This window comes from Arthroderma uncinatum, assembly GCF_011692745.1.
Source record: "Arthroderma uncinatum strain CBS 119779 chromosome Unknown scaffold3, whole genome shotgun sequence".
Taxonomy (NCBI): domain Eukaryota; kingdom Fungi; phylum Ascomycota; class Eurotiomycetes; order Onygenales; family Arthrodermataceae; genus Arthroderma; species Arthroderma uncinatum.
In genome coordinates, this window is record NW_022983865.1 from 1,675,276 (window position 1) to 1,687,874 (window position 12,599).

Consider the following 12,599-nt stretch of genomic DNA (forward strand, 5'->3'; position numbering starts at 1 on the left):
TTCGTGGCTCTGTTGACTTCGGTAGCTTGACTATAAAGTCCATCGCTATTGATTTCCATGCTGTTTCCTTGTATGGTATAGGCTGTAGGAGTCCATATGGCGCGTGTCGTTCTGATTTGTTTCGTTGGCAAACTTCACACTCCTGGATGTATCGTCTGATCTCTCTCCACATTCCTGGCCAATAGTAGTTTTGCGTAATCCGGTCCATGGTTTTTTCAATTCCGAAATGTCCTGCAACTTTTGCGTCGTGGTTGTCTCTTAGTATTCGTGGTCGTACTTCTCTGGGTATGTATATCAATCCTTGATATAGAAGTATTCCGTTTTCCTTTTGTATTTTTCGTCGTTGTCCTTGATTCGTTCGAATAAGGGATCTTTTATTATTGCTTTTCGTATTTCGTTCGTCAGAGTGTCTTCCTCGGTCGTGACCGTTCGAGTAGCTCTCAATGCTTGCTGATCTAAGATCATACCCTTGGTATCTGGATCTAGATGCAATATTGCTCTGGATTCTCTTTTCTTCGTCATTAAATCTGGTCTTCTGCTCAACGCGTCCGCGAAGGCATTCTCTGTTCCTTTGCAGTGTTGTATTTTGAAGTTGTAGTAGGCTAGCACCTCGGTATACCATCTTGACTGTCGACGTGTGAGTTCCTTAGTCGTCGTAAAGTATGTCAGGTTCTGGTGGTCGCTGATAACTGTGGTCAGATGCCTTGCTCCTTGGAGCTCTTGCTTCCATCTCTTAAATGCTGCAACAATTGCTAGTAATTCTTTGTCATGGATATCATAATTCTGTTCTGCAGGGGTCATGGTTCTTGCGTAGCATGCAACCAATCTTAGTTTTCCTGTGTCGTCTTTTTGTTGTAACCGTGCTCCGATCGCACAGTCTGATGCGTCTGTATCGAGATAACTCTCTTTGTTCGGGTCGAAGTGTATTCGCATGTCTCCTTGACTAAACTTTTCCTTAAGTTCTTTGAATGCTTGTTCTTCATTGGTTCCCCAAATAAACTCTTTTGCCTTCCTGAATAGGTCCGTCAGGGGTTTCGCTGTTGCTGAGAATTTGTGTATGTATTGTCGATAATAATTCGCTAGTCCGTGGAACTGTTGTACTTCTTTGACTGTTGTCGGCGTAGGCCAATCGATAATGGCTTTGATCTTGTCCGGGTCCATCTGGATTCCTTCTGTTGACACGATATGTCCTAGGAACTTGACTGATTGTTTGTAGAATTCACACTTTGATGCTTTGAGGTAAAGCTCGTACTCTTCAAGTTTCTTGAGTACTTGCCTGACTTTTTCTGTGTGGTCTTCTCGGGTTCCTTTAGTAAATATCAGGACGTCGTCCAGGTATACTACCACAAATATGTCCAAATATTCGCGTAGCACGTTGTTGATAAGTGCCTGGAATGTTGCTGGTGCGTTGGTTAATCCAAAAGGCATAACCAAGAATTCGTATAATCCGAATCGTGTCCTGAATGCTGTTTTCCATTCTTCGCCTTCTTTCATTCGTATCCGGTAGTAGGCTTCTCGTATGTCCAATGCCGTGAAGTATGTTGCTCCTCCAAATCTGTCTTGTATCTCATCAATGAGTGGTAATGGGTATCGGTTCTTGATCGTTATATCGTTAAGTTGTCGGTAATCCACGCATAATCGTAGGCTTCCATCTTTCTTTGGTACAAAGATGATTGGGTATCCTGCTGGTGATGTCGATTGTCGTATATATCCTTTTTCAAGTTGCTGTCGATGTATTTCCGTAGTTCTTCGAGTTCTGTCTCGGTTAATCTGTATGTGGGTTTGTATGCAGGCGTCTTCCCTTCCACTAGGGGTATCTCATGATCCCATGCCTGATGTTCCGGCAAGCTTTCTGATGGTTCTCGTTCTCTGAATACCTCGATTAGGTCGTGATATTCCTTCGGTATCTGTTGTCGTAGTTTGTCCATTTCAGTAGCTTCCTCCGTTCGGTGAACCGTTTCCTGCTTCTTTGTTGATCGATCGTTTGCAGTTCCTGTCGTTCCCGTTTCGACCTGGGGCGTCTTGCCCAGTATCTGACCTCGATCCCTTCTTTCGGTGCGGGTGGCCGCAAGGGTATCAGTCTTCTGGTCAGAGCGGCGGTTTCCACCATCTAGTCACAATGTGCCGTCTCTCCAGTTAATAGTCGGGTTGTGTTTCGCTAACCAAGGGTGTCCCAAGACCATGTCGTAACTCCCTAGGCTTGTCACGTCGAAACATTCTGTTCCCTTGTACCGTCCTTTGACGTGTACCTTCATACCTCTGGTTTCCTTGTCGATTCTTTGGTTCCAATCTTCGTTAAGTCCTCCCAGTTTGTATGGTTCCTTTTTCGTTTGGGTATGAATCCCTGACTGCTTCACAAATTCCAGATCTATGAAGTTCCCAGTAGCTCCTGAATCGATCAGTGCTCGCGCGTTTAGCCCTGCCAATTGGACTACTATCGCCAAGTGATTCTTTCCTCTTGTTGCAGCTAGACTTCTGCCTGTTTTAAGTCCTGTAGACTGTCGAAATCGTCCGTTTCCTATCGTCTTGGTTTGTTGATCATGAGTTCCGTCGTACGGTCCTTCAGCACTAGTTAAAGTCTGAATTTCCTCATTCAGTTCTTCCCAACTGAGTTCGTCTGTCGAGTCCTCGTCTAGGTACTCTGTCGTCTGTGTTGCTCGGTCTTTCCGACTCTCTTGGAGCTGTAGCTGTTTTCGTAAGTGTCGTGTCGTCTTCAACCAATATCTGGTTGCCGCTTTTCCTTCGAACTGTGTGGTATGTCCTTCATACTGCACAGTGATTTGTTTGCCTGTTTTCCAGTATAAGACTTCCAGTCGTTCGTGTGGCGTTATGTTTTCTTGGTCCGTTACATTGACACTTTTTCCATCTATCCATCCTGAGTATTTGTCGATGTGTACCAGACACTCCTTGTCTGTACAATACCTCCAGTGGATGTCCTTGCTATCTCTGCACGATGGACATTTCATGCAGTTTTCGTAGTGAAATCTTCGTCCTGATTTCCATGTTTCTTTGAAGATGTGGTATTCGCAGTGGCAGTCCCACCCGTATTCGTCGTGGCATGGGTGCCTGGGGTCTCTGACTTCTGTCTGTTTTTCCTCGTTGTGTCTGAAGCATAGTCCTTTCTCTTCGCACACTGTCCAGTGTTCGTCGGGTATCTGGTTATCGCATTTCTCTCTTTGTTCCCGTAGTTGTTCATAACTATCTTTGAACGTTATCCGTGGTGCTTCGTTTTCCCAGTTATTCGTTTCCTGCGTATCTTCGTATTCTGATTCGGTTTCTCCTTCCGAGTCTGTTTGTTCTGGTGTCACAATTCCTTGGTTGGGCCCTGTCGTTAAGTCGTGTTCGACGTCTGTTGGTAGTTCCGATCTTTCCGTGACGGTTCGTCTGTGTTTTTCTAGTGTTCGTAATTCTTGTCGTAATAGATCGTTGTGCTGTTCTGTTGTGATTCCGTCGGTTCGGCATCTCAGGAGTCTTCGGTATTCTTCCTCCGTGAGTCCGTTAGAACTTGATCCATACCCTACGACTGCGTTCTGTCGTATCAGAGTAGGTCTCTTGCTGGTTGCCCTAAGGTATTGTTTGTCGTTCTGTGAGTCTTGATAGCCTCCTCTACCCTGCTCCTTCTCGTGGCTACTAGTCTTAGACGTAGTGGTAGCGTTGAGGTGTTTCTTGGTATCCCCTTGTTTCTTCCTGCAGTCTTTTGCGATATGTCCGGGTTTCTCGCAGTAGAAACATAGCTTCTTGTCCCTGCATCTTTTGCTTTTCTCGGTATTATAAGGTCGTTTTTCAGTGGCGTCCAATTCCATGGGTGTGGTGCCGTAGTCGTTGCGTTTGTTTGACCCTTTGTATTGGTTTGCTTTCCAGAAAGTGTTTTTCCCTTGTCGTATGTTTCGTAGGTTGTAGAGTTGATTGTCGATGCGTACTGCCATTTCAACCATTCGTTCGAAACTGTTGTATGGTCCCATCTTGATGGTTTCGTATTGGGTTTCTGGTTTTAGTCCTTGTTCGAATATAGCCATTTTCTGCTCGTCGTCGTGGATTCCTAGTTCTTGACAGATCTGCTGTAATTGCGCTGCGTACTGTGCTGCGTCCCTGGTTTGTCTGAGTCCCTGTAGTTTGCGTTGTAGGGTCCTCTTTCTGTCGGTGTCTCCGAAGAATTGTCTGAGTACTTGTTTGAATCGTGCGTAGCTGTTGAGTACATCCGCGTATAGTATGGGTCGTCCTCCGGTGTTAGTCCAGTCCTCGAGATATGGTTTGAACCATGTTGCCGCTGCCTCTCGCATATAGGATCCTGCGAAGATAACTTTTTCCGTATCAGTGACTCCTGGTTTAGTTGCCAGATAGATGTCGCATTCCCCTAGGAAGTGTTCCAGTTTGGCGCGGTCTCCTTTATAAGTATCGGGTTCGTGAATCTTGACGGTAGACCTCTTGTCTCCAGTTCTCACTTTAAGTGCATTGATGTCGTCTTTGTATCCTTCGATCTGTACCATAGTTTGTTCGACGGTGTCTCTGCAATCTTCAAGTAGTCGTCGTTGTTCTTCCACCTGCTTGTTGGTTTCGTCCAATTGTTCGTCGTTGGGTTGGTCGTCGATTCTTTTTTCTAATTCAAGGATCTTCTCCCTCATTTGCATGAGTAGGTTGTTGACATTGGTGGTGGGTCCACTTGCTGATGACATATTGGCTCGTCTTGCTTTGGTATATTCCTGTAGTTAGTATATTTTTCAGGGGTAGGGCGATACGTACCTAGTTTTGTCCTTCTTGATATATAATCGTAAGTCACTCGGGTCGGAGTGTCTATGACAGTATGGTGGCTCTAGTAAGTCGGAATTACTTTTGCCTCTTCGTAACCGTGAAGTCGGGGCTCTATCAAGTCGAAATTGATTATGCCTCTTCGTAACCGTGAAGTCGGGGCGATCAATGTCACAAGCTGACGGCGCTCCTTGATTACCTAAAGGTGATCAGAGGTTCACACCTGCCGTAAGACAGAAGGTACGAAGGTCTTAGGGAAAGCTTGGGTTGGAGGTGAGTCGTTGTAGGAGACGGCTCGGTACCGGGGCGAGATAGAATACTATAGCGAGACTATCCCTCAGTTCCAAGTGTGGCTTCAGTCAGTGCCTTGGTCGGATGAAGGCTGAAGGTCCTTGTGAGCAGTGAAGACAAAGTTGACCTGCGTCAATGGGCAAAGGGATATTCGGTGAATATAGTATAAGACAACTGGAATAGTGCTTTGTATTGAGCAGTATGGTAAAACTGTAGCTGGTTTGATCGCGAGTATAAGACTCTTGATCCTAAGGTAATGAGCGTCCTTATATACAAGTCCTTGTATATCCTACTCTCCCGAGTCGCTTGGTCGCGCCGTCGACTTCGTCGACCTGGCGGCTTATACTGGCTCTCCCTGCTCTCTCAGTCGCTCTAGTGAGTCGGGCGACTGGGCGAGTGGGACGTGGTTATTCCGTTCCGTCTTGTCCGTCCAATGAGCGTATACTCTGGGGCTGCGCCGCAGGTGGTCTGTAACACATGTCGCCCGAGGGGCACCAATTTCCACAGATTCTTGTAATCCTATGTCTCAATTCTCCCCACTTATAGCCTATAAAAGTCAGCGATATGGCCTCTAGCGCCTATACTAGCACTATGATCAAACCCCAGTAAATGATATTGAAAACCCCCCACGCTGTAGCGTAATCTGAGCCTATTGATACTATCCTGGCCATCAGCCACAAGTAGAGTGTGTTCCAGACTGCCAATTTAAAGAAGAAGATGGCACCAGGTTAAGTAAGTACCCTCAGTGTTCTCGCGTTACGTGTAATGTCTATCCAGAAGTGGCCGCGTTTGGTTAGACGAGAACACACAATATAGGTGAGGTAAATAAGACTAGTAAGTACAGAACTTATATCGCAAGCCAGACAGATGATCCCTTATAGGTTCACTATAGGGTAAACACCACCAACGTGAAAGCTTGAAATTAATATAAAGTCTAAGATGATATTTATTATAAATTTTACTAAGCTAATTATAATAAGAATATTAGGTTTATCTAAAGCCTATGTTATATTTAAGATAGATACCTCTAATATTAAACTTAAAGCTAAGAATACACTAATTCTTATATAGATGATATTAGCACAATAAGTCTTAAAGAGAATAAAGATAGATATAAAATAATAAGCCACAAAGATAATAACTATATTTATAATAAAGCCTATCAGACTCTAAAAGAGTATAAGCGTGTATATAAACTAAAGTCTAGATAAAAGCGTACGGGAGGTTTTATTCCTGATTATTAACTATACTACACGCGGTAGTCCTTTATTTATCACTTTAACAATCACCCCAATATAGGTATAGATATTGGTAGTTATAATAGCAGAGAAGTCCAGTTTTGTAACCCAAAGCTTTAATAATATGCTATAAAGCGCAGGGAGTATAAATATAATAAAGTTAAAGAGTAAAGTACCTAGGTAGCTGGAGAAATTAGTGTCTAGGTATAACCTTACTAATAAAATATATATACTATTCCTAATATAACTACTATAGGCACTTTATCGCCTATATCTCTTAGTAGATTTTCTAGTTTACCTTGGTTATTAATTATCTTAATAGAACTTATATAGGTATCCCATAATTATGTATATAGTTATCTTAGGCGGCAATACAGCGAAACTAATTGTGAAAGGTGGTAGGGCGTTTTAGGCTAGAGACAAATAACCCTCTTTCCTTTTCAGACTCCGCTATTACGCTACGCCGTACAGTACACATGTATCGAGTACCATCCTTGTTCCAACAAATCCACATCCTTGTTTACTAAGCTATTTCTATCCTCTGAAATATAGCGGAATAATAATAAAGTGCTATAAAACCTAGAACGCTATAATCAGAAGCTCAAAATGGGTGTAAAATAGATAAATAATGATGATATCTAAGTCTATAGGTCATTTTGAGCCTCTATATATATATGTGTGAAAGGGCTAACCCTACATAAGCCATGTATAAGTGGATATACTAGGGGGCCGTATGAGGTCACGTGATGCAATATCCGACATATCCTAACATCTCTCAGATTGGAAATTTCAAAATTAGTTATTCAGGAGTCGATATTTCTATCCATATAGTCTGGGAGCTTATCCTACTATTAATGTTAGTTTAGTATCCCTCTTAGGATAGGATAGGTAGATTGTAAATAATAATGGTGTACTTTATACTCTATAGTATAGCACTATCTATATAATATTAAAATAAGAGCTTAGTGTGTAATAATAGCTCCCTACTAAAAGATCGACCAGGTAGCCTTATCTATTTTCTACTTCTACTATCTTGCCCACTTTATTGCTTAATCTAGCGCTATATTTAATATTAGTAGTAATAAAACCTATGACTTAGCGAGAAGATCTATAAGTTTTATCTATTTATAGTAGAGACACTCTCTATATATATAGAACTCTTGTCTTAACTTTATAGAGCACCAGCGCGCGAGCCAAAACTTGTATTAGCAACCTATCCAACCACTGGTCAGACAAAGTCACTCCTAGGCGATTCTATTATCCATAACTCTTCTATACACCCTAGCTAGATATACTATAGAAATATATCTAATAGACTAGCGAGACAAATAACGCCGTGGCCTAGAGTCTATCACCAGTCAGAAGAAGTACCTGTTGTAAAGCCGCTTATATATTTCACAGAGGCGCTTTAGGTCGGCGGGGTGCCACCCCTATATAGATTAACTAATAACTAAGATACACTAAGTCTAAAGGAAGTCCTTATATTGTGGCAGAACCTTAGTTAGAAGTTTGGCCAACATATCTATGGATAGAATATAACTAAGAATAATACACCAAGAAGTTTATCACGTGGCTAGCATCTTTGTTGATAAATTATATTATCTATTCTATATATATATAAAGTGAATAATAAGGGTAGAAATCCTTTAGTCTACGCGATAATAAAAATCCAACTTACAAAATCAACCTCCCACTCGGGCACTAGCACTAAGAGTTTGATATTTGGTATTCTGGGTCACTGTCCTATGCGCTTGCTCTATATATAATAAGAGGTCTATGATCGTGTCTAGTGGCACATTACAGATCTTATATGCCATTATCCTGAACTTGTCTAGATATACCCTCTAGAAGTGTTTTATTAGATTGCTAACCTCGCCGAATTCCTTGATTACGCTATTTCCTAGGTAGATAAAGTAGATCTTCAGCCTCTTTGCTATATTGATCTTCTGGATCGCTCTCTTGAGTGGTGAGACAAATGGTGGCTGCTATACAATCTGCGCGCTGACGCTGGTTTGAACTCTGACCTTGGGCTCAACAGGCTCCGCCAGTGGTGCACATCGGCGACCACGGGCGGAACCTTCGAGGACCCCGCAGTACGCTGTGATCGCATATATCGCCTTTATCTGGCGCTTCATCTCCCTCTCCCAAGTGGTCTCCAGCAGTGTTATTACGGAATCAATAAGGTGTATATGTTTTAGCGTTATATATTTGTTCCTCTCTAACGCACTCTTAATCTCCTCATTAACCACCTGCCTAAACAGTTGGTGCTCGCTATCAATAATAGGCTGTTCCTTTTAATACTTTTTGATTACTTAGTGCTTTAGGCGAAGCCTTACCCTCTATTATATATTATAGAGATTATAGTTAGCCTTATAATACTAAAGATCTAGTTCTATAAACTCTTTCCCTAATAGAAGAAGATCGCGTTCCTTCTTTATATAATTCCTCTCTTAAATAAGTCCTTAAATATACTTTTTCTTATTTATAGAGGATAATTGTGTAGTTATAAGCTTCTATAGCTACTAGGGGTCGATGGATTAGCTTATTAAGCAAAGTATGGCCATTAGGGCCTTCTGTGGCTTGAGCTCGCGGTATATGCTGAGCACGTCAACTGTGACGTTCCGGTCCTGGTAGTGCCTGATATATGTGTTGATGGAGCGATACTGGAGCATCATGCACTGGAGGGAGTCGGTGACGTCGGCTGTGATATCCTGTTAGATACAGTTTGATGGCTGCGGGATAGATGGATACTCACGGCTTGCGTTATACGCCTTCATGGCACCGTTGCGAAGCACATAGGGCTTCACCACCTGCTCAAAGCCAGTGATCTCACTAGCCTTTTTTAGGCGATATTGAAGCTAATCTACTATTAGACGCACCGTATGGAGTAGTGTAATAGTACTATCTCTATTCTTGACCACCTAATAGAAGACAAACCAGTCTAGTATATGGTCTTTTAGTAGTAGCCTTTACTCCTAGAGGCCTTTAAGAATTCTAATATCGTAGAGGCTCTCTAGTCCTCAAATACTAGGGGACTTAAACACCTAGATATAGAATAATATCCCTAGTAGAAAGATATAAGGGCTAAGGATAAGAGTAGGATTAAAGATGATTTTAGGAATAGGAAATATGATTCTACTATAGATAGCTAGTTAGTAATACCAGGGGTAAGGAAGGGATAACGCAGTGTCTATGTACTTATCCTTTATGTCTAAATATTTTTTTATGAACTTGGCGCATACCTTAATAACCAAATAAGGTCTCCTACTCTCTAAATCTATGTCACAAGCTGACGGCGCTCCTTGATTACCTAAAGGTGATCAGAGGTTCACACCTGCCGTAAGACAGAAGGTACGAAGGTCTTTAGGGAAAGCTTGGGTTGGAAGTGAGTTGTTGTAGAAGACGGCTCGGTACTAGGGCGAGATAGAATACTATAGTGAGACTATCCCTCAGTTCTAAGTGTGGCTTTAGTCAGTGCCTGGGTCGGATGAAGGCTAAAGGTCCTTATAAGTAGTGAAGACAAAGTTGACCTACGTCAATGGGCAAAGGGGTATTTAGTAAATATAGTATAAGATAACTAGAATAGTGCTTTATATTAAGTAGTATAGTAAAACTATAGCTGGTTTAATCGCGAGTATAAGACTCTTAATCCTGAGGAAATAAGTGTCTTTATATATATGGTATATCCAATCCCTTCCTCCTGATTCTTCTCAGGTCCCATCGTGGACCTGATGTCCCGGTCCCTTCGTGGACCTTTCATGTTCGGTCCCATAGGGACCCGTCCCTGGTCTTGGCATCTGGGACCTGTCCTTATGGTCACGTGATGTGTAGTTATTCCGTCCCGGAATCTTGTTGTCCAATGAGTGTATATCCTGGGGCTGCGCCGCAGGTGGTCTGTAACAATCTAGAACTAGTATTAGGGTCAGGTTATGGTAGCAGAGTATTAAGAGCGCTATTAGATAGTTCAAAGTGAACCCAGCGAGGTAACAGTAGAGGATTAGTTAGATACAAAGCCAGCTGATTAGAAATTGCGTATGTGTCGTCGCTAGTAGCACTCAGAGGAGCTCTATAAGGTCCTAGATATATATTGTCGCCTTCTTGTGTTTCTCTATACTAAGCCTTTTCTTCTTAACTAGAAGACTTATAATCTATTTATAAGTTAGCTATCTTTCACTATACCTTAGGGCCGCGATATCTTATATCTTGAGCATTTCTAATAATCATATTATCTATTCTCCTACTAGCTTTAACCTTATAGACGAGCATATACCACTTCTAGAACGTCTCTAGGGAGCTCTTGCATCTGATCCTAGGCCTTACCCTCCCATCCTTCCCCTAACGCTGGTCGCACACCCAGCTAAGGAAGCCTTTTAGGGACTATATTAACAGGATATCGTACTCATGCTAATAGTCTCTGCTCATGAATATACAGTATCTGCGAAGACGTGATAGAAGCGCGGCGTCAGCGGCCACCACAACAACGTCGGCACGAATGAAACACTCACCGCTCCCAGTGTTCTCTGACCCAGTCGAGTCTCAACTGTGTGTTTGGGCTGTACCTCCGCTTTCGGAGGGTAGACGTGTCGAAGTTTTCCTCCTGGATGTAATAATCCAGAGGGCGTTGCTCCTCCTCATTCTAGAGCCAGCGTCCGGCGTCGTCCTCGTCTTCGTCGTCTTCATCCTCTTTGTCTATTTCACCTTCTTCGCCGCGATCTTTGTATAATGCGGCGTCAGCGCCATAGTCAGAGGCAGAGGAAGTGTCGGTTTCGCTCTCGCTAGCGTCGCTGAAATAGGCTTCACTTAGATCAGAGTAACTCTCATCGTCGTCGCTGTCTGGACGGCGATGGGGGGTCATATTCTCTTCTCTGGAAAGCGAGGGGAGTGGAGTTATCCCAAACGGCCGTAGGGTATCTAGATGGGGAAAAGGGAGCTCGAATATGGATGCATACTACATAGAGAGAGAGGGAGGGAGGAGGAGCGAGCGAGGAGAGAAAGGGCAGATGACTCAAAAAATGAGGCCCCCGGGGCCCAAGTGCGAGGTCCTCCATTTCTTGACTACGACGCAAAAACGGATTTCAGTCGCCCGCTGAATTAGCATGTAGCCGCTCGACAGAGAGTGAATGAATAACGCTGACGCTTCTCTCCTAGTGAGGTAGGGATGCGAGGTGGACCCACAGGCTGATTGGCCGGTGCCTGACCGGGGGGTGTGCGTGTGCAGTACTTATCAAGGTGCGTGGTCAAAATTCTGGCAAGTTTTTGGCCGGATGCGGCCGTCAGATCAGGCCGCTTTTAGCCAGTTGCTCGCCATTTTATCATTAAATAGAGTAAACCATTTTCTACTTCTTTATTAATTAATTATTTATAGTTTTTATTATTTTTATTTTAATCTAAGGTATTTTATTTAGTATTTAATCTTAATTCTTTCTTCTAGTATAGGTGGCTATAAGGGTATTAGTCTTTTAGTTAAAGTAGTAGTTTTTATTATCTAATTATAATATACTATCTCTCTAGTTAATAGTTAGATTATATTTTATTAATTAAGGGTATTTTAAAACTATATTATAACTTTTTAAATTTATTATATTAAAATATTCTAATTCTTTATACTATTCTTTAATATATACCTTTATATTTTTAGTTTCTTTATTAATTTTTTAGTTTTAGTTTTTATTAAAGCCTTTTAGCTTATATAGTTTTTTCTTAGTTTAGATATAAATCCCTAATTACTTTATAAATTCTAGATCTATAAAGTTCTTAATAGCTTTTAAATTCATTAGTACTTATATATTTAGCTTTATTAATTAAACTACTATTATTAAGTAATTTTTTCCTTTTATTATAGCTAGACTTCTATTTATTTTAAATCCTATAGACTATTAAAATTATCTATTTTTTAGTATCCTAGTTTATTAATTATAAGTTTTATTCTATAGTCTTTTAATACTAGTTAAAGCCTAAATTTCCTTATTTAGTTCTTTTTAACTAAGTTTATTTATTAAGTCCTTGTCTAAATATTTTATTATTTATATTACTTAGTCTTTTTAACTCTTTTAGAGCTATAATTACTTTTATAAATATTATATTATTTTTAATTAATATTATTACTATCTTTCTTTTAAACTATATAGTATATTCTTTATACTATATAGTAATCTATTTATCTATTCTTTAATATAGGACTTCTAATTATTTATATAGTATTATATTTTCTTAATCTATTATATTAATACTTTTTCTATCTATTTATTCTAAGTACTTATTAATATATACTAGATATTTTTTATCTATATAGTATCTTTAGTAGATATCTTTACTATCTTTATA

At 41.0% G+C, this 12,599-nt stretch overlaps 1 protein-coding gene across 1 annotated transcript; it reads right to left on the bottom strand.

The window, feature by feature from the left end:
• Window positions 1-10,911: 10,911 nt before the first annotated feature.
• GIQ15_04282 (uncharacterized protein) lies at window positions 10,912-11,130 on the bottom strand (the record flags this gene model as incomplete). Its single annotated transcript, XM_033551699.1, has 1 exon — window positions 10,912-11,130. One exon carries the CDS (start codon window positions 11,128-11,130, stop codon window positions 10,912-10,914), a length of 219 nt encoding a protein of 72 aa, XP_033405429.1.
• Window positions 11,131-12,599: the final 1,469 nt, after the last annotated feature.